Genomic DNA, 21,978 nt, shown 5'->3' with positions numbered 1-21,978 from the left:
AATAATATTAACATTTTTAACTGGTTAACAGTGGAATTAACTCTAATGGGAATGTTTTATTTCCAGAGGAGGGGACTGACAGCGTGCTTGTGGACAGGGTTTTTTAAGACTCCTGAATGGTCCTGAGTTCTTTACAGTCTTCCCTGCCTGCTGGGCCAAGGATTATAAGGATTTGATTTATGGGATGGGAGGCAGGCTGAAATATGTAGATATCACCTATGTACTTCAGGGTTTTTTCTTGCCTCGAAGCCTAAAGAGACAGCACAATCATTTTCCACCTTTTAGCCACTGGAGTAAGTTTTTAAAGGGCTTTCATTCTAAATCGTAACTAATCCATGTGACATGATATTTGCAGAATAAGGTAAGCCAAAAGTCTCCATGTACAATTTAATCTCTAACCAAGTGTATAAGGACTCTTTCTCTGAGCATTAAACGAGGGATTATCCCATTCTACAGGGATGGAGGACATACCCTGAACTGACGGAAAGAAGCTTGGTTCATGACTATACTATAGACAGAGAGTTTATACATGCCTCAAAGAACAGTTGTTGGAAAGGACTTTCAGCTCTATCAGTTTAATTCAAATCTTCCCTTGTACAAGAATGAGATCTTGAGAGGCCACTGCAGGCAGCCTAAGCCTCTTAGTTTGACTAATGGAGCTGCCCTACAGCTGAGGGTTTTGGGGCCATTGACGTTGTGTGAGTTTTCTCAGTAGCACATTGAGAGTTGTCGAGAAGATTAAATGAGATAGTAGACATGAAGCATGCAGAATAACAGCCAATATTTGTGGAGACCATGGCACATAATATGTGTTTAATAAATGCTGATTATTATTGCTTTAAAACTTGTATGTTTAAAAGAAAGGTCAAAGGATAATGAACTTCCTCAACATGTGTAAGCCCATTATACCCATTAATAAGCTTCGGACACACACAGGAGCTAGGAGAACCCTCTCTGACACTATTTATAGTGGCTGAGGCACCTCTAGGCAGATAGCAGGCGCTGAGGCTCCCAGCATCCCACACAGCCTTTGCTTTCAGTCTTACCTGCTTCCTAGCTATAGGGGCAAAGAAAATGAAGTCTATTTCATTCCATGGGTTTGAGTAGAGGATTTTTATTGGGCAGTGTTGTGGGTCAAATGTGTTCCCCCAAAATTTAAATGTTGAAGTCCTAAACCCTGAGTACCCCAGAATGTGGCTGTATTTGAGACAGGGCTTTCAAAGCAGTCATTAAGTTATTACTTAATAACTTAGTAGTGAAGAAAGTCATTACAGTGGGTCCTAATTCAACATGACTAGTATCCTTGTAAGAAGAGATTAGGACACAGACACACACAGAGGGAAGACACAGGGAGAAGATGGCCATCTGGAGCCAAGGACAGAGGTCTCAGAAGAAACCTACCCTGCCGACACCCTCGATCTCAGATTCCAGCCTCCTGAACTGTGAGAAAATAAATTTCTGTTGTTTTTTGCCCCCCACCCCACCCTCTAGTTTTTGATATTTTGTGGTGGCAGCCCTAGAAAATGAATACAGGCCATTACTCAATTCTCCCTGAGTGATATTATTTCTGGGGAGAATGTTGGGGGTTAAAAGTGAAGCAAGGGAATATACCATGAGAGAACTCAGGCTGCGTTTGAAACCCTGGCTCTACCACTCCCTGACTTTGTGACTTGCACCGTGCGCTTAACTGTTTTGTTCATTTTCCTCCTGTATAAAGTGGGAGTGAGCTATTTCCTAAGGTGTGGGAAGGCTGCAATGGAGTCATTTGTGGAAGGTTTATCACTGTGCACAACACATAGTAGGCACTGGATAAATGGCATTTATTGTGATGATTAGACAAAATCTCAATTAGAGCAGCACTCTCTAACCTTTTTGGCACCAGGGACTGGTTTTGTTGAAGACAATTTTTCCATGGAGTGGGGGTGGGGGATGGGGATGGTTTCAGAATTATTCAAGCTCATTACATTTATTGTGCACTTGATGTCTATTCTTATTACATTGTAATAGATAATGAAATAATTATACAACTCACCATGGTGTAGAATCAGTGGGAGCCCTGAGCTTGTTTTCCTACAACTAGATGGTCCCATCTGGGGTGATGGGAGATAGTGACAGATCGTCAGGCATTAGATTCTCATAAGGAGTGTGCAGCCTACATCCCTGGCATGCACGGTTCACCCTAGGGTTTGCACTCCTCTGAGAATCTAATGCCACTGCTAATCTGACAGGAGGTGGAGTTCAGGTGGTAAATTAGCAAGCGATGGGGAGTGGTGTAAATACAGATGCAGCTTCTCTTGGTCACTTGCCATTCACCTTCTGTTGTGTGGCTTGGTTCCTAATAGGCCATGGACCAGTACTGGTCTGTGGCCGGGGGATTGGGGACCCCTGAATTAGAGGTTTTTTGGGCTATAAATTGTGTACATTGATTATCAATCTTAAATAATATTTGCTTATCCACAAACTGGGAGAAAGAAGGCTCTGTAGAGATTTAAAAATACTTCTTGCCAACTTTCTGAGGAGTGTGGAATGAAAGTGTAACAAAGGATCCCTTTGAAAGTGTAAAGTAACTCAAGGGTATTCTACAGTCACTTTTTGTTCTGTGGTACAGGAAGGAGAGCATTTTTAGCACTTTTTCCCAGCTACTTTTATTCGTAGGGGGCAATGCAAAAGAGTACTCTTTGTGGTGGAAGGATGGCTTGCCATTAAATAAGAAATTGTTTAACTTGATTGGTTTTGCCTTGGAGCATATAAGGCAGTGTTGCCGAGTGTTTATTTTCTTGTTATTAAGCAGTTGGAGTTCTTTGCATATTTTGAATATGAGCCCCTTATGATTTGCAAATATTTTCTCGCAATCTGTAGGTTGTCTCTTCACTGTTAATTTTTTCCTTTGTTGTACAGAAGCTTTTTAGTTTGTTACACTGGACATTCCAGGCCTGGACAGTTGCCTGTTGCTCATTGGCGAGCCACTGGTAAACCACTGCAGTAGGGGAAATACTTTTGAACCGTTAATATTTGCTATTTGTTAAAAATGGCCTGTTTGTATCTCTTGGTTAGGAGAAAGGCGGTGTTTTTAACTCCTGGCAAAGTGTGTTGTTTTGTTTTAAGAGTATGAAGTCCATGGAACAGAAATCCCCAAATAATGTCTTTCTAGCAGCACATTAGAATAGATTTAAGACTTGTGTTTGAAAATTTGCACACGGTTTGATTGTGGTTTGATGAAATAAGAAGTCAAACACTTGGGCATGTGTTTTATTTTCTTGTAGTGACTTTGAAATCTTGCAAGAACTGTGGAAATTGAGCTTTTGCTGAATCTGAGCTATGTCAGTCTTGCTTGTCTGTAAGAATCTGATCAAAATAGCTACACTCTACTGTCCCCTCTTGCATAAAGGCCCACACAATACTTCAATTGTTGAGAGCACATTGCTGGATGTCATGAATGAAAGTGCCACTTTATTTGCTGCTCTGGAGGGAGTGGATCAGTAGAAAAGTAAACTTTGTATATATTCCTTTTAAATGTGAAGGGTTTATTAAGGAACATCATGATACATATGTTTTGTAAGTTTTATTTTATTTTTAATTGACAAATAATGTATATGTTTATAGGGTACACTGTGATGTTTTGATACATGTGTATATTGTGGAAGGATAGAATCAGGCTAATTCACATAACCTATCACCTCAAACAGTAACTTTGTACCCACTGATCCATATCTCCCCTTTCTTCCTCTACTTCCTTCCACCCCCAGGCTCTGGTAACCACTGTTAAACTCGCTGCTTTTTCGACTTTTTTAGGTTCCACATATATTTAAGATTCTATGGTGTCTGTCTCTCTGTGCCTGGCTTATGCCATTTAACACAGTATCTTCTAGGCGTATCATGTTGTCACAAATGACATAACTTCCTGCTTTTTAAAGGCTGAATAGTATTCCATTGTGCATCTAGACTACATGTTAAAAATCCATTCATCCCTTGACGGCACTTAGGTTGCTTCTATATCTAGGCTATAGTGTTGCAGTGAGCATGGGGGTGCAGATATTTATTCAACATACTGATTTCAGTTTCTTCAGGCATATACCCAGAAGTGTGATTGCTGGATCCTATGGCAAATTCTAGTTTTACTTTTTGGAGGAACTTCCATCCGTTTTCCATAATGGCTATACTGATTTCCATTTCTCCTGACAGTGTGCAAGCATTCCCTTTTCTCCAGAAGCTCTCCAAGCACTCGTTGTCTCTCATCGTTTTGATAATCGTCATTCTAACACATGTGAGGTGATGTCTCTTCGTGGTTTTAATGTGCATGTCTCTGATGATTAGAGATGTTGACCATTTCTGCACATATCTGCTGGCCATTTGTATGTCTTCTTTTCAGAAAGGTCTATTCAGATCCTTTGCCCATTGGTAATTAGAATTATTTATTTTTTTGTTATTAAGCAGTTGGAGTTCTTTGTATATTTTGAATATGAGCCCTTTATGATTTGCAAATATTTCCTCCCAATCTGAGGGTTGTCTCTTTACTCTGTTAATTTTTTCCTTTGTTGCACAGAAGCTTTTTTAGTTTGGTGCACTTTCATTGACCTATTGTTGCTTTTGTTGCCTGTGCTTTTGGGGTTCAATCCAAGTCATCACTGCCCAGACCAGTGTCATGTAGTTTCCCCCTATATTTTCTTCTAGCAGTTTTACAGTTTCAGGTCTTACATTTCAGCCTTTAATCCATTTTGAGTTGATTCTTGTATAAGGGATGAGATAAAAGTCCATTTTCATTCTTCTGTATGTGTTTATACAGTTTTCTCGACACCATGTATTGAAGAGACCATCCTCTCCACATTGTGCGTTCTTCACACCTTTGTCAAAAATTGACAGACATTGAAGTGTAGGCTTATTTGTGGACTCTGTCCTATTCTGTTGGTTAACGTGGTTGTTTTTAGGCCAGTAATCATGGTACATATTTTCATTTCCTCCTCCTCCTCCTCCTCCTCCTTCTCCTTCTCCTCCTTCTCCTTCTCCTCCTTCTCCTTCTCCTCCTTCTCCTTCTCCTCCTTCTCCTTCTTCTCCTTCTCCTTCTTCTCCTTCTCCTTCTTCTCCTTCTCCTTCTTCTCCTTCTTCTCCTTCTCCTTCTCCTCCTTCTCCTCCTTCTCCTCCTTCTCCTCCTTCTCCTCCTTCTCCTCCTTCTCCTCCTTCTCCTCCTCCTCCTCCTCCTTCTCCTCCTTCTCCTCCTCCTCCTCCTCCTCCTCCTCCTCCTTCTCCTTCTCCTTCTTCTTCTTCTTCTTCTCCTTCTTCTTCTCCTTCTTCCTCTTCTTCTTCCTCTTCTTCTTCCTCTTCTTCTTCCTCTTCTTCGCCAGAGTCTTGCTCTGTCACCCAGACTGGAGTGCAGTGATATGATCTTGCCTCACTGCAACCTCTGTCTGCCAGGTTCCAGCGATTCTCCTGCCTCAGCCTTCCGAGTAGCTGGGATCACAGGTACATGCCACCACACCTGGCTAATTTTTGTGTTTTTAGTAGAGACAGGGTTTCACCATGTTGGCCAGGCTGGTCTCAAACTCCTGACCTCAGCTGATTCACCTGCCTTGGCCTCCCAAAGTGCTGGGATTACAAGGGTGGGCCACCGCAGGCTGGCTCATGTTTTCATTTTCTTTGGCCACCCACGTTTTTACTCTTGACTGTTACTTTTGTTACTGTTAACTGTTATACATTGTTTCTTTTGCTGTCTATAAAAAGTGTCTTTTTAAGATGATTTTTTTTTTTACAGTGTAACATCTTCCATTTATGTCCAGCTCCTCCCTAAACTTTATTTGTAGCAGGTGCTAATAATTGCAACGCTGAGGATAGAGTAAGTAGTATTAAAATAAGGTGCTAATAATTACAACACTGAGGATGGAGTAAGTAGTATTAAAATAAGGTGCTAATAATTACAACACTGGGGATAGAGTAAGTAGTATTAAAATAAGGATTTTGGGGGGGATACCAGTCATAAGCATTATGAGTTCCTTAGAGTATCACAGTTTGTGTATGTGAGTGTGAGTAGGCTGTGCAGGGAATGTGTGGGCAATTCTACATGTAATTTTACCTTTCCAAATGATGAAAATAATTTACAAAAAAAATTGCCTAGATTCCTGCCATCCTGATATAATAGTCGTATTCCATTTTACACGTTATTTTTGCCATTTTCTACATGCTACCTTTTTTACATAGTTGTAAATATACATATACTTTTATATTATCTTATTCATTAGTTATCTCAAATGTTTTTCATTTTATGGCAGGTGGGATAAACTGCCCATTTTTTTTAAATTAAAGAAACAAGGTCTCACTCTGTTGTCTAGGCTGGAGTGCAGTGGCATAATCATAGCTCTCCATAACCTTGAACTACAAGCTTAAGCAATCCTTCTGCCTCAGCCTCCTGAGTAACTAGGATTACAGACTTTCACTATCATGCCCAGCTAATTTTTTATTTTTTATTTTTTGTAGGGATGGGGTTCTTGCTGTATTGTTGAGGATGGTCTCAAACTCCTGGTCTCAAGCAATCCTCTTGCCTCAGCCTCCCAGAGTGCTGGGATTGTAAGCATGAGTCATTGTGCCCAGCCTATAATGCCTGTTTTTAATGATGGCATACTTTTCTATTGAATGGGTTTACCATTGATTACTATCCTTCTGTTGTCCTCTATTTAGGTTGCTTTAACATCATTTTGTCTTGCAAATAATGCCTCAATATTTTTTCAGTATTTGGCTTTTTATTACCCAATGAATGAATTTCCAAGAATCAGTCAGAAGTTATGGCTTATAGCAAACACTACCGTATTACACTAAAAAAGGACAGTGATGAAGGGCACGTCCTTTATTTGCTCCCTGTGCTAACCAGTGCCTTTACTAATTGTTGAATTTTTAAATTCCTTCTTCCTTTTGCTACTTGAAATCATGCTGAGATGAATATTTTTCATACAGAACTTTTGTGCCTATTTCCCATAGGGGCAATAATAGTGGGGTTGAAATATACAGCCACAGACACAGGATGCTACAAATGTAACTTTTAAGTTTCTCCCAACTAAATTTAATGTAGCTTTCACGCTACATGGGCAGTTTTAGGCAACCTATTCCAGTGTAGGACTGGTTACACTGAAGGCTTGCGCACCCCTTCACCTGGGGAGGAACTAAGCCCTGAGGAGTTTACAGTCCTTCCTGGCCTTGGCAAGGGCAGCTGGTCCTGCTATTGGGGCCTGGCTCTCCTCTGCTCTGATAGAACACATCCTTGTGGTCCTGGCGTTGGCCTCTTGTTGTTGTATCTGCTGCTCCCTGCAGCTCCTTCTATGGCTCCAAGTGGATGGTTCACACTTGATGGTCTCCTCCGTCCAACTTCAAGACCTCCTCAGGTCCGCCAGCTCTCATCCTGCCTCTCGGTTGTTCCCAGAGCCTGGGAGAGAGGCTGTGAAGTACCCAGGTCTGTGTACCTTGACAGCCACTCATCCTCTCAGAAGCAGGACTTCCCTGCAGGGCTGGCCACCTCCCTTGGCTGCACCCTGAGAAGCCAGGCAACTGTCTCTTCAACTGGGATACCTTCATCGTCCCAGACTTCTTGAGGAAGCCCATCAGTTTCTGTGGTTTCAGTGCCTTTGTGCTCATGTATCATGTGAGCCTTCACACATGTAACTAAGGGCTCGTTCTGTACCCACTGAAACTGGAGACATCCCTCCTCCAGCCCGTGGACCAAGCTTGCTATCTCCTTTTGTGCAGAAAAGTAGCCCTTCCATCATTCAGGGCTTTCTTTCTCTCCATAATTATGGTAGAAACTGTGTTAATTTCTTCAGCTTTGCTTTGATTTATGAAGATGAACTTTTGGAATTAAAAAGAAAAAATGATTTTCCCCTAATTTCTGGAAACTGATTTGACTTTCAGATTTGTCTCTACTTCAGGTTTATAAAACTTGACTTAGAGGCCAGGTGTGGTGGCTTATGCCTGTAATCCCAGCACTATGGGAGGCCAAGGTAGGCAGATTGCTTGAGCCCGGGAGTTCAAGGCCAGACTGGGCAACATGGTGAAACCTGTCTACAAAACTAAAAAGAAAAATTAGCTGGGCATGGTGGTGCCCACCTATAGTCCCAGCTATTCAGGAGCCTGAGGTGGTAGGATGGCTTGAGCCTGGGAGGTTGAGGCTGCAGTGAGCCAAGATCACACCACTGCACTCCAGCCTGGGTGATAGAGCGAGACCCTGTCTCAAAACACAAAACAAGCAAAACGAAATAAAACAACCACACACATCAAAACAAAAAACCCAAAGAACTTGGCTTAGGAGCTGGCAACCCAGAGATTAATTCTTTGTCCTAGGCTATATTGCCTCTCCCTGTGGAAGAAAGGACATAGAAGACTTAGGCTGCTGTCTAAATGTTGGGTGGAAAAGGAGATGGTAGAAGGCAAGAAGGGAGGAGGCTGGAGAAACAAGTTCTTAACAGCTCAGCAGTAGTTCCCAGTTAATGCATTTATTTTGTGCACAATGTATGCAAGTGTCAATTTAGTAGATGTAGAGTAATATTAATAGCAAGTGCTTATTAGTGCAAAGAACTGTTTTAAGTGACCTTACATTTTTGACTTGTTTAGACCTTACAACAACCCTGTGAAGTAGAACTACTATTATTACCTCCCTTTTATCGATGAGGACCAAGACAAAGTGAGCTTTTGTAACTCTCCACTAAGTGGTGGGTCTAGATCTTGCAGCCAGCGAGCCTGACTCTATGTTGACTTTTTGCTTATAACCACTTACTGTATTGTTGGTCACAGGATGGGAGATCACAATTAGTTAATCATTACTGAAGACAGGTCTTTTTCTCTTGTATTTGTTATGATTTGATTCATTTCTTTCCTTTTTTTTTTTTTTTTTTTTTTTGAGACAGAATCTCGCTCTGTCGCCCAGGCTGGAGTGCAGTGGCGCAATCTTGGCTCACTGCAAGCTCCGCCTCCCAGGTCCACGCCATTTTCCTGCCTCAGCCTCCTGAGTAGCTGGGACTACAGGTGCCTGCCACCACACCCAGCTAATTTTGTTTTTGTATTTTTAGCAGGGATGGGGTGTCACCATGTTGGCAAGGATGGTCTTGGTCTCCTGACCTCGTGATCTGCTTGCCTCAGCCTCCCAAAGTGCTGGGATTACAGGCGTGAGCCACTGTGCCTGGCCGATTTGGTTCATTGTTTAATGGATATTTGATCATTTCATAAAAGGTGGTTCTTTTCCTATTAAGACATCCCATTTTTTGTTTTAGTTTGTTTCTTAACTTACGTATATTACTTCCCTGATTTAGGTGTTTCTCTGATGTGGATAAAAAGAACTTTTCAGTTTCAAGTGCTTGGAATCACCAGGGTTTAAAATCTGTATCTTAGGCCAGTGATTTGCTTTCCAGAGTTTTGTAATTTTTTTTAAAAAAAAGGCCTTGTTATGGAAAATTTCAAACATACATCAAAGTGGAATGATTAGTAGAATGAACTTTCATGTGCCCGACACTCAGCTTCAACAATTTCCAACTCATACCCAATCTGGCTCATCTAACTGTGTTCCACCAGAGTTTTGTAACTTTGGCACTTACTGACATTTTAGGCTGGAAATTTTTTTCTTGTGGGATGCTATGCTGTTCCTTTTAGGATGTTTAACGACATCGCTGATCTCTAGATGCCATTGGTACACTCACCCCTTCTTCTAGTCATGGTAACCAGAAATGTCCGGGTAGGAGCACATCAGCCTCAGTTGAGAACTATTGATCTCTACTCATCCCATTCACCCATTCCCATTAGATCCCATTAGATTATTTGGAAGCAGATCCCATATATCATCAAATCAAAACAATTCCAGGATGTACATCTGAAAGATCAGGCCTCTGATTTTGTTGACCCTTTATAGAGGAAAGGAACAAAAATCGAACTCTGTGCCTGTATGAATTGTGGTAGGAGCCAGCAGCACTTGGCTGCAGAGATGGTTATATTCTCCACCAGCCACGAGTGTAGATATGAGTCAGCCAACACAAATTCACATCACACTCCAGCCTGGACCTTTTTAAAAAAAATTGTGGCAAACTGTACATAACATAACATAACATTTACTATGTTAGCCATTTTAAGCATACAGTTTAGCGGCATTGAGTATGTTTACATTGTTGTATAACCATCACAACCATCCATCTCCAGAATTCTTTTTATCTTGCAAAACAGAAACTCCATACCTATTAAACAATAACTCCATTACTTTCTTTCTCTAGTATCTGGCAACCACCATTCTACTGGCTATCTCTGGATTTGAGTACTCTAGGTTAATGTCATATAAGTGGAAGCATACTTGTCCATATTTGTACCTTGTGATTGGCTTGTTTCACTTAGCATAATGCCTTGAAAGTTCATACATGTTGTAGCATATATCAGAATTTCCTTCTGTTTTAAGGCTGAATAGTCCGTTATATGTGTATACCACATTTTGTTTATTCATCCATTGATTTGGGCAGCTTCCACATGTTGGCTATTGTGATAATGTTGCTATGAATATGTGGGTACAAATATCTCTTAAAAATCCTGCTTTCAGTTATTTGTGGCTCATTCCTAGAAGTGGGATTGCTGGATCATATAGTAATTTTATGTTTAGCATGTTAAAGAACTTCCGTGCTGTCTTCCATACTGACTGCACCATTTTGCATTCCCATTAGCAGTGCACATGGGTTCAAATGTTTTTACATCTCTGTGAATACTTACTATTTTCTGTTTGGTTTATAAAAATATATAATAGCCATACTAATAGCTGTGAAGTGGTATCTCAGTCTGGTTCAGCCCGTACCTTATAAGATGTACACGTGTGGTCACTGAAAAGCAATCCTATATCTGCTAGTACCCTCCTGCTAGAACTGCGTGGTGCTGTTGTGTTTTTCTACTTTTGCTTGAGAGGAGTTTGCCGTGGAGCACTCTGCTGGCCATCCAGGATTACCTCTTGGGGAGAGGGTGGTGGAGCAGGTTGAGTCTGTACATAGAGGGCAGCTTTTAATCCATGATGAAGTCTTGAGTTTAGGCATTTATCATTAACAGTCAAGGAAAGGATTCTGGTGTAAAAAGATAAACTTATACACATTAAAATTTTAAAGCATTTATTTGAACATTCAGTGGTTCATGAGTCAGGCAACACCAGCCTGCAAACACTTTGGGCTCCACCAAAAGGGACTGGGGGAAACTTTTATAAGGTGTTCAAAAAAGCAAAACCCAAGAAAATATTTGATGAGTTAAAGTGGATAGCCCTTACTTAGAGGTTATTTGGTAAAGTCTTTACCTGATTGGTAAAGTCTCTAGTTAGAGTTTAGTAGGTAGTTTCTGATTGGTGAAGCCTGTAGCTGGAGCTTAGTTGGTAGTTTCTGATTGGTCAAGCTTGCTTTTCTGGGCTATGACTATTCCCTCTGAATTAGGTTTTGGCTTGCTTATGAGGGAACCCAAGGCACCAGAGCTATCTCAGCCTACTGGCCTCCCAATTAATTTTTTTCTTTTAAACACAGGTTAGATATAGAATCAGAGACCATTAGACCTGGAAGAGATGTTAGACACCAATTCCCCCAAAGCACACATTTTAGAAATAAAGAAATCGAAGCCCAGAGCATGTAAATCTTCTCTTCTTGATTGGAGGGTAGAGACAGTCTCTTACTGTCATTTCACAATTACTTTTAGGTTAATTATGTTGTTTTCCTAGTTAGATGATAAGATCCTTGAAAGCAGGGAACATACCTTCTTTCTCTTCTATCCCCGTGGTTCTCAAACTTGAATGTGTATCACAGTCACCTGGGTGTTGGGGGTGGTTAGAACACAAATTGCCGGATCCTGCCTAGGAAATGTCTAATTTGGTAGGGCCAGGGTGGGCCCCAAGAATGTGCATTTCTAACAAGTTTCCAAGGAGACGTGGATGCTGTTGGTTGGGGGACTACACTCTTGAGAACCATGCTCCATACTCCAAATCATTCCTCATGTGCACATGCTCAGTAATTCTGGCCAAATCAAAAAGAATGCAGGAAATTTCCCTGTTGCCACTTTCCTGAGTTCTGCTTTGGTTGCAGGCTGGGCTGTGAGAATGAAAGAACATGTGATCTGTCACCTATTATAACTTTTGGACTTTCCAGTTGCCATTGGATGTTGATTGCAAGGCTGTGTCACCATTTATAGATCTTCAGTGTCACACCTTGAATTTGAGGAAAGCTCTTGTTTATTAGATGCCACTTTAAAATGAGACATTGATATAAGTCCTGCATTTTGCTAGAATAGAACAATGGATTTAGTACCAGTCTTAGGGAATGTGAGTCTTGAACCTTGCTAAGGTGATTCTTTTTCTATATACATTTTGTTTGTGTGTGTTCCTTGGCTGTTCATTCAGCCTAGATGAAAAGATATGACCAAATCATGCAGGACAGGCTCACAAGTCACTTCTCTATCTTTCAAGATAGAAAGTGAAGGTGGGCAGTGGTGAGAACAGGTTTTCTTGGAAAGGTGAAACTCAAATAAGGTCAACTTTTAAATTTTATTTTTAATTTTATTTATTTATTTGGTTTTTAAAAAATTTTGGGATGAAGTCTTGCTCTGTTGCCCAGGCTAGAGTGCAGTGGCACAATCTCAGCTCACTGCAACCTCTGCCTCCTGGGTCCAAGCGATTCTCCTGCTTCAGCCTCCCAAGTAGCTGGGATTACAGGCACCCGCCACCAAACTCAGCTAATTTTTGTATTTTTAGCAGAGACAGGGTTTTACCATGTTGGCCAGTCTGATCTCAAACTCCTGACCTCAGGTGACCTGCCTGCCTGGGCCTCCCAAAGTGCTGGGATTATAGGGATGAGCCACCGCACCCGGCCAACCGTCAACTTTTTAAAAACCAAAACAGAAATTTTCTGAAAGCAATATTTTCTATGAGTCATAAAGGGTCCAAAGTATTGTTTTTCACTGGGCAAACAAAATGAGCTCAAATGGAGTTGATTTCTGCTCCCTCCAGCCCTACCTCCCAGCTCAGCCCTAATGAGTTTTGTTATCAGCAGCAGTTTATTGAAGCATGAAATGCTGATGCTGAAGTTGTGTCTCCATCTTCGGTCTCTTTTCAATTAAGTGTCTTCTAAAAGTGAATTCATACTGAGGTTTCAGTTTTGAATATTTCGGAGAGTTTAAGTTACTTTTCTAGTTTTAATGAGTGGTTAAACCACTTAATGTATTTGGAATTTGATTTTGGGTAAATATAAATTGCAAAGGTACATGTTTGCTTATTGCTTTTTAATATCAGCTGACCTTTTCTATAGATTTCAGTAAATTTTTTGTTTTCTTTTAGGCACAATATTCTCAAGAGGTAGACCACTGAGATTTTTCGAAGGAAATTTGGTGTCTAGCCTGCATAACTGGACAGGCTTGGCACTGGACGTTGAATGCAGGGCTGTGTCACTATTTGTAGGTCTGCAGTGTCACACCTTGAATTTGAGGAAAGCTCTTGTTTATTGGATGCCGGTTTAAAATGAGACATTGTTGTAAGTCCTGCATTTTGCTAGAGTAGGACAATGGGTTTAGTACCAGTATTAGGGAATATGAGTCATTGGCAGAGTCAGAAAACAACTGGTGATCACTTTGGAGAACAATTTGATTTCCTAGGTACCAAATAAGGGAGCTCTTTTGTCAAACTTTGCATCTAATACCTTCTTTGTCTTAGGGTCCTGCTGGGGGTGAGAAAAGAGACCCACTAAACAGAGCTCACAGTTAGCTTAGACTGTTTCCATGAGAAGCCCCCTGCTTGTGGGTGGGAAGGCAACCTTGGCCAGTCTTAAAGGTTAGAGAAGAAACTGTTGGGTTTGTCGCATCTTATACCACACGAGGGTATAGTTATCTTGTTCTGTTATGTTCATTTCCTCTTCCAAACAATCTATTGGGGAGAAAGAACAAATCCAAGTCTGAGAAGTCTCTTGATGTGGAAATCTGCAAAAACCAAGAGCAAATTCACAGAAAGGTGAAACGATAAAGGTTTTCATTTTCTCTTCCCCTGTCATAGGTGAATTTTGTGGTATGCCAGCTTGTTGCTCTGTTTGCTGCTTTCTGGTTTCGCATCTACTTACGTCCTGGTACAACCAGCTCTGATGTCCGGCATGCAGTTGCCACCATTTTTGGCATCTATTTTGTCATCTTTTGTTTCGGCTGGTGAGTATGAGTCTCATATGTTCTAATTTGGTCATTTGGATGTTTTGTGGCAATGTTCTTGGAATTGCACTAAAGCAAGAAATAGATGGTATTATAAAATATGTATTAGAAAATTTTATATTGTAAATACCTTATAGTAGGATAATGAGGACATTGCCGGAATCTCCATTTACTTTAAGAACCTGGAATCGCCAATTACTATGAGAGCCAATAAACTGACCATCCATTGGAAGTCAGTATAGTTCATTTTTTCTTTCTTTTTTTTTTTTTCCAATTTAATTTTTTGTTTTTTAATTGCACTCTCTGTGGCCCAGGACGGAGTGCAGTGGCACGATCTCGGCTCACTGCGACCTCCACCTCCTGGGTTCAAGTGATTCTCCTGCCTCAGCCTCCTGAGTAGCTGGGATTACAGGTGCACACCACCATACCCAGCTAATCTTTTTTTGTATTTTTTAGTAGAGACGGGTTTCACCGTGTTGCCCAGGCTGGTCACAAACTCCTGAGCTCAGGCAATCCACCCGCCTTGGCCTCCCAAACTGTTAGGATTACTGGCATGAGCCACTGTGCCCAGCCCATTTTTTCTTAAAATTAGACTTCTACAGATCCCTCCCAGTCATGTAAATGGGATGCTGTAAGGTTTAATTTTCCCAAAAGGAACCTTTCCTAACTATTGTAGATGTTGATGTACTTCTTGCATTACTGCTAGAGACGTGAGTGTAAGTCCTGGATTTCACCAGAGCAGAGCAATGTGTTTGGTGCACATCTTGGGGGAATGCGGATCATTCTTTAACAGGGAAAGCTGGTCAATTGTACTTTCCTCTACTAGTAAGTTGGGCAAATACCCTGAAAGGTGTTAGGGAAGAAGCTTTGGAGACCAACATATTGAGAAGTACACCTTCAGGAATTTTGTGCATTTGTTCAGGGTACTATACGAGAATTCTGCCCCTATTCCTTCAACAAATATCTGAGAAAGGACGAGTATTTTAAATCAGCCACCAGGTAGAAGTCTTGGTATCTGGGGAAGCCCAGTTAAAAAAATAAAGTCTTAAAGAAAGAACTCATCTCTCTGGACTCTCAATTGCATATGCGAAAAAAGTGTAAGCATTCCATGTATGGATTCCTGACATGAGTAGCCCTGCAGTTGGCAAACTGTCATGAGTTCCCTGTGTCATTTTAAGATACAGCATCTTAATTACATAGAAGAAAAATATTTGGTTTATTTTCTCTCATATAAACACGAGTTACTGATCATTGATCATTTGTGTTTTTGGCGGGGATAGTGATGGATTCACATTTTGGGTGACCAAAAGGTGTGTTAATATGAAATATATTCATTACTCCTCCCCCTACCTATTATGTCTTAAAGGTACTCTGTGCATCTTTTTGTGCTGGTGTTAATGTGCTATGCAATCATGGTCACTGCCAGTGTATCCAATATCCACAGGTAAGATACTGGGAATGAACAATGCAAGGTGAAATTTTTTTGTGTGTGTGTGTGTGATCTTCTAGAAAGGAAATAGGAAATCCATTTTTCTAATTTGGAAAGAATGGGTTTTGGAAATGTTTCATATGATGGCAAAATGATTATAAAAGCTTTTATTTTTTAACTAGAGGGTGAAAAGGCTTGGCTTTTCCAAAACTTGGTTTTGGAAGCAATTACACAGTAAATGATTAATAATAATGTTGGTGTAACTGTATAGCACATTCCCAACTTCCTTACACATTGTAACTTGTCAGCTCTTCCCACACTTGTGTGATGCTGATGGGGTGGGGTCCACTTTTCAGAGGATCAGGAACTTGACGCGCACACTTGCTTCATATTGGGCCTGTTTCACTGTGTTCAGGTTCACAGAGTTCCATTCCAGTGTCTAGGAATGGAATACTCTGGCCTTGGCAGAGTCACGTGGTTTACAGACAGGGTATGATGGTGCCAATATGGTATTATTTTGGTAGCAGGGGGCTCTGCCATCAGACCAAGAAGGAAAGAGGCCAGCACAAGATGGTCCTTTTTTTTTTTTTTTGAGACAGAGTCTCACTCTGTTGCCCAGGCTGGAGTGCAGTGGTACAATTTTGGCTCACTGCAACCTCTGCCTCCCAGGTGCAAATGATTTTCCTGCCTCAGCCTCCCGAGTAGCTGGGACTACAGGCACGCGCCACCACACCTAACTAATTTTTGTATTTTTAGTAGAGATGGGGTTTCACCATGTTGGCCAGGATGGTCTCGATCTCTTGACCTCGTGATCTGCCCACCTCAGACTCCCAAGGTGCTGGGATTACAGGTGTGAGCCACCACGCCTGGCTGATGCTCCTCTTGGTTTGCTCTTGTGGTTGCCAATATTGCCGAAGTGGAAATTGTTTCACAGTTCCCCTTGGATGAACTCAATGTAAATTTTTTAAAAGTCTCAGCGTTGTTTCCTGTTTATGGAAAGAGCTCTAGGCTGGAGTCAGGAAATCAAGGTCCTCCTAGCAGTGTGAATTTGGACCGGTCGTGCAGCTTCTATATATGTCAGGTTTCCCACCTGCAAAATGCTGGGTTTGCAGTAGTTTGAATGCAAGTTCTCTTCAGTACCATGATGTCATGATTCTGTATGAATTGCTCTCCTCTTTGCTTCACTGGATCAGTGATAAGAGTTCTGCTACGTGGCTGAGAAGAGGAGGGAAAGATTAGTATTTGCTGCCATATGAAACTAATCCTTTTTTTTTCTTTTTTTGAGATAGAACCTCACTCTGTTGCCCAGGCTGTAGTGCAACAGCATGGTCTCAGCTCTTCTGCAACCTTTTCCTCCCCGGTTCAAGTTATTCTCCTGCCTTAGCCTCCTGAGTAGCTGAGATTACAGGCACCCGCCACTACACCCAGCTAATTTTTGTAATTTTAGTAGAGACGGGGTTTCACCATGTTGGCCAGGATGATCTTGAACTGACCTTAGGTGATTTGCCTGCCTTGGCTTTCCAAAGTGCTGGGATTATAAGCATGAGCCACCACGCCTGGCCAAAACTAAGCCATTTCTGGACTGTTATACAGCATTTGTTTAGAAAGTTTCAGGGATACTCCCATGTTTCCTTCCCAAGCCACTGTTTTGGGCAGAAGTCACAGGCATCAGTTTGCCCTATATGAACCAGCTGGAGCAGAACATGGCTTGTGTCTCCTGGGGCGGAGGGCCTAGCGTGAGAACTTGGTGATGCAGTTATCAATGCTGGAGTCCGTGCTTTGTGCCAAGTCTTAAGCCAAGCTCTTTTTAATGTACTTTATTTCATTTTTAACATATAAACTATTATCTAACATATCATTTAATTTGTTATTTAATATTTCATAATTTCAAATATATTAACTCTAGGACAACACTATGGAATATAGTTTTTTTTTTGTTTTTTTTTTTTCCGGAGATGAGACAAAAGCTCAGAGAGATAAATAAGTAAACAGTTTGATGAATTTCCACAAAGTGAACACACCCATGTAACCACTGTGTCTGATGTGCCAATCTCTTTTTTTTTTTTTTTTTTTTTTTTTTGAGATGGAGTTTCACTCTTGTTGCCCAGGCTGGAGTGCAATGGTGTGATCTCGGCTCACTGCAACCTCTGCCTCCTGGGTTCAAGTGATTCTCCTGCCTCATCCTCCCAAGAGGCTGGGATTATAGGCATGCACCACCATGCCTGGCTAATTTTGTATTTTTAGTAGAGACAGGGTTTCTCCATGTTGGCCAGGCTGGTCTTGAACTTGCGCCCACCTTGGCCTCCCAAAGTGCTGGGATAACAGGTGTGAGCCACCGCACCCGGCCTCATGTGCCAATCTCTACCACACCTCTCCTTCTTAGAATAACTGCTTTGCCAACTTCTCCCACCATGGATTACTTCTGCCAGTGCTGGGATTTGAGCTCGTACTGGTCTGTGTATTTGTCTGTTTTCACACTGCTGATAAAGACATACCTGAGACTGGGTAATTTGTATAGAAAAAGAAGTTTAGTGGACTCACAGTTCCACGTGGCTGGGGAGGCCTCACAATCATGGTGGAAGGCAAAAGGCATGTCTTACATGGCAGCAGGCAAGAGAGAACTTGTGTAGGGGAAATCCCCTTTATAAAACCATCAGACCTTGTGGGACTTATTCACTATCACAAGAGACTCGCCCCCATGATTCAATTACTTCCCATTGGATCCCTCCCACAACACGTGGGAATTTGGGAGCTACAATTTAAGATGAGATTTGGGTGGGGACACAGCAAAATTATATCTACAGTCAGTCTGTAGAATACATGTTCTTGCTACCACTTCTTGATTTCTTAGATGTTTTAGGTTTGGCCAGGGCACGAATGTGTTGCCTTATTGTATTGGGACTCAGCACTTGGCACCGTCCTCAGGCAGGGTCTTACAACAATTGAGTTGAACTTGCTTTCTTTCTCCTGTGGGCCAGGGGAAGGTACAGGTCTAACTCCTGTTGAGGACAAAGGGGAAGCAGCAGGCATGGCTGCATTGGAATTGGTTCTGGAAGAATCTATCTTTTGAGTCAGCTTTGTGTTTCTGCCTTGAGTTTCATGAATTGGCTGGAGAAAGGGAACAGTTGCTGGAGGCGACAAGGCCTAACTCCATTCCACTCCTGCTTCAGCTCCTAAGTGAGTTATTTTCTCTTAGTCATTTGCATTGTTGACCATCTTCCTGGTTTGGAAGTGGTTTAGGATGAACCCACGGTAGAGAAAAAAATCTTTTCTGCATAGTAACCACTTCGTTTGCAAATAATGGTGAATAGAACTTAAAAGTTATATAGTGCTTTAGAGTTTACAGAACTCCTTCACACTGTTTAAAGTCTGGCTATCCCTTGCTACCAAATGAATTTTTATTATCCCTACTTTACTGTTCCTTAGGCTGATCTAGTCTTCATGAGTTATTTTAATGTGAATATGTGATTTCAATATAATTTAATATCAGAATATACCTCTTCCCTGTTTTATGGCACATATTTAAAAGTTATACCTTCTGAATTTATGTCTATAACTGATGGGCTCCTGAATCACTTCAAATATGTAATGTATTCATTTCAGTTCATTTCAACTAACAGTAACTGAACCCCTCCCACGTGTCAGGTCAAGGGTAGGGATGTTCAAGGTCACAATGAGTTAGGGAAACAGACACATACATAAATAATTCTAATATTGTAATTATGTATGTTAGCATGTAGTACTAGAGACATACAGGCAGTGGAGCAGTGAACTGTGTTGGGGGTGGGGAACAGGAGATGTGGTGGGATGCATGGAGTAAGACCAAGCCAAGGAACATCGAAGAGGTGACTTTGGAGCTGAGCCTCATCTGAAAATTAGGCAGGTTCCAGATAGACTGTTGGATGGAGATGCGAATTGCAGGCAGAAGAAGGAGCATGCAGAAATACATCTTGCCTGAAAATACAGAGTTTCATTGTGGAACATGAGCAGTGCAGTGTCATTTGAGAGTAAGGTAAACATGGAGCATGGCTGGAGATGAGTCCAGAAAGGTGAGGTAGAGCTTAGCTTGTGAAGCACCTTGCATGCTGTGTTCAGGGGTTGCAATTTCACTAGATAGTGGGATCCACTGGAGACTTTTAAGAAGAGTAGCAGTCACATAGTTGTTTATTCATTTGACACACAGTAGGTGGATATAGTGAACAAAGCACAGGTGACCATCTTTGCCCTCATGGAGCTTACAAGTTGGTCAGGGAGATGGGTGTTAATCAGATTGTCTTAGCTGGGACTGCTATAACAAAGTACTGTATGTAGAGTGGGTGGCTTATAAACAACAGAAATGTATTAATAGTTCTCAGTTCTGGAGGCTGGAAATCTGAGTTCAGGGTTCCAGCGTGTTCTGGTGAGGACTCTCTTCTGGGTTACAGACTGCCGTCTTCTTGTATCCTCACATAGCTCAAAGAGTGAGCGCTCTCGGGAGTCTCTTTTGTAAGCGGGCTAATCCCATTTATGAAGGCTTTGCCGTCATAACCTAGTCACCTCCCAAAGGACCCACCTCCTAATGTTGAGGGTTAGGATTTAAACATAGGAATTCTGGGGAGACATAAACATTCATTGCACAGCTTATCACCTATATTTATAATTACACATTTGACAATACTTATATGTGGATGTGTGTGTTTGTGTGGCTTGTGTGTATATTGCTAGTGTACACTATAAGGTGGTCAGGAACATATCTCTGAAGGAAGCCAGGGGGCGCTCATGAGCAGGTGGTAATTGAAGCCTGAGGCATGGATGGGTAGGGTCCCAAGCTGAGCTTGGAAATGCCAACACTTGAGGGGTAGGTGGAGGAAGGAAAGCTGAGCAAGGAGCCTTGGAGGAATTAACCAGAGAGGTGGGAAGAAAACAGGAGAATGGAAGCCAAGAGAATAAAGTGTTTAAAGAGGAAGTGGCCAGCAGTATGGCGATGATTTGTACTTTACAAAAATCATCATGTAAACGTGAGGGCTGTGAAGAGGAGAATCTTGAATGTGAGACCTTACAGGTAGTGATTCCCAGCCCTGGCTGTGCACTTCCATTACACCTGCCAGGTGTGGCAGGAATTAAACAGGAATAGCTGGGAGCAGGTCCCAGGGATCTGTGGTTTGCAAAGCTCCATTCCATTATGCAGCTAAGGCTGACAGCCACTGTAGTGGTCCAGGGGAGAAGAGATGAAGGGCTCAGCTAGAGTAGTGGGTGGAAAGCTGGACTGGGATGTCGCTGGACCAGATAGGACATTGAGACCAATTGCATGTGGAGGGTGAAAGAGAGGAAGAGGGGAACATTAAGTGCGTTATTGCTATGCATAATAACCTGATCATCTATGTTTTTGCTTCCAGATATTCCTTTTTTGTAGCCATGGGATATCTTACAATATGCCACATCAGCCGAATATACATCTTCCACTATGGAATTCTCACTACGGATTTTTCTGGGTGAGTATCTTACTTTAGGGAGAGGGGTTTGACTGCTGATTTTGACTTGGTCTCTTGGGGTCTGTAAACATCAAGCATGCACAAAAGAATCATTGGTGCTTGGTTAGATCAGTTGGTAAGATACTACTAATGAGATTGAGGCTCGAGACTTGATTGATTGGTAGGACTATTAGCTCTGCTATGCTGTAAGACAGGAATCACTAACTACAGCCTGTGGGCCATATCTGTCCTGCTGCCTGTCTTTTACAGTTACAGTGGAACACAACCAGGCACTTACTCATTTATGTATTGTCTATGACTGCTTTTACACTACAGCGGCAGAGGTGAGTAGTTGTGAAAAACCACGTGGCCTGCAAAGCCTAGGATATTTACCATTTGGTTCTTTACAGAAAAAGTTTATCAACCCCTATTCTGAGGTTCTGAACTCAAGGGTGGTTTTCATCTCTTTCTTTTTTTAAACTCCTTTTTTTTTTAAATTCAGGGGTACATGTGCAGGTTTGTTACATAGGCAAACCTGTGTCATGGTGGTTTGTTGTACAGATTATTTCATCACCAAGGTATTAAGCCTAGTACCCACTGGTTATTCTTCCTGATCCTCTTCTTCCTCCAATCCTCCATCTCCTGCGAGGCTCCAGTGTCTGTGGTTTTTTCTATGTATCCACTTATTCTCATCATTTAGAAGTGAGAACACGCAGTATTTGGTTTTCTATCCCTGTGTTAGGGTTTTCATCTCTCACTAGTTAATATAGAAATTCTTTCATACTAGCTGATAAATACCTACTACCCTGACCGCTTTGAGTGTTCCTGGCTGCCCTTGCCCCGGCCCCCAGGCCTCCTTGACCTTCAGCAACTAGAAGGATAATTTGTAAACATTTTGTCTATCACCATGGCCTTAATCTGCTGGGCCACCCCATTCCGACTGGTCAC

General features: G+C 41.7%; 1 protein-coding gene across 1 annotated transcript in view; it reads left to right on the top strand.

Annotated features, from left to right (window-relative positions):
• Positions 1-21,978, top strand: part of MBOAT1 (membrane bound O-acyltransferase domain containing 1) — a 112,711-nt gene that overhangs the window by 47,046 nt on the left and 43,687 nt on the right. Inside the window, exons 2-4 of the mRNA XM_050789552.1 lie at positions 14,006-14,151; positions 15,518-15,595; positions 20,956-21,051. Coding sequence (XP_050645509.1) covers positions 14,006-14,151; positions 15,518-15,595; positions 20,956-21,051 — 320 coding nt within the window. The remainder of the gene's footprint in view (positions 1-14,005; positions 14,152-15,517; positions 15,596-20,955; positions 21,052-21,978) is intronic.

This window comes from Macaca thibetana, chromosome 4 (genome assembly GCF_024542745.1).
Source record: "Macaca thibetana thibetana isolate TM-01 chromosome 4, ASM2454274v1, whole genome shotgun sequence".
NCBI classification, from domain to species: domain Eukaryota; kingdom Metazoa; phylum Chordata; class Mammalia; order Primates; family Cercopithecidae; genus Macaca; species Macaca thibetana.
The sequence above is the reverse complement of the archived record's forward strand: the minus strand, read 5'-3'. Positions and strand labels throughout refer to the sequence as shown.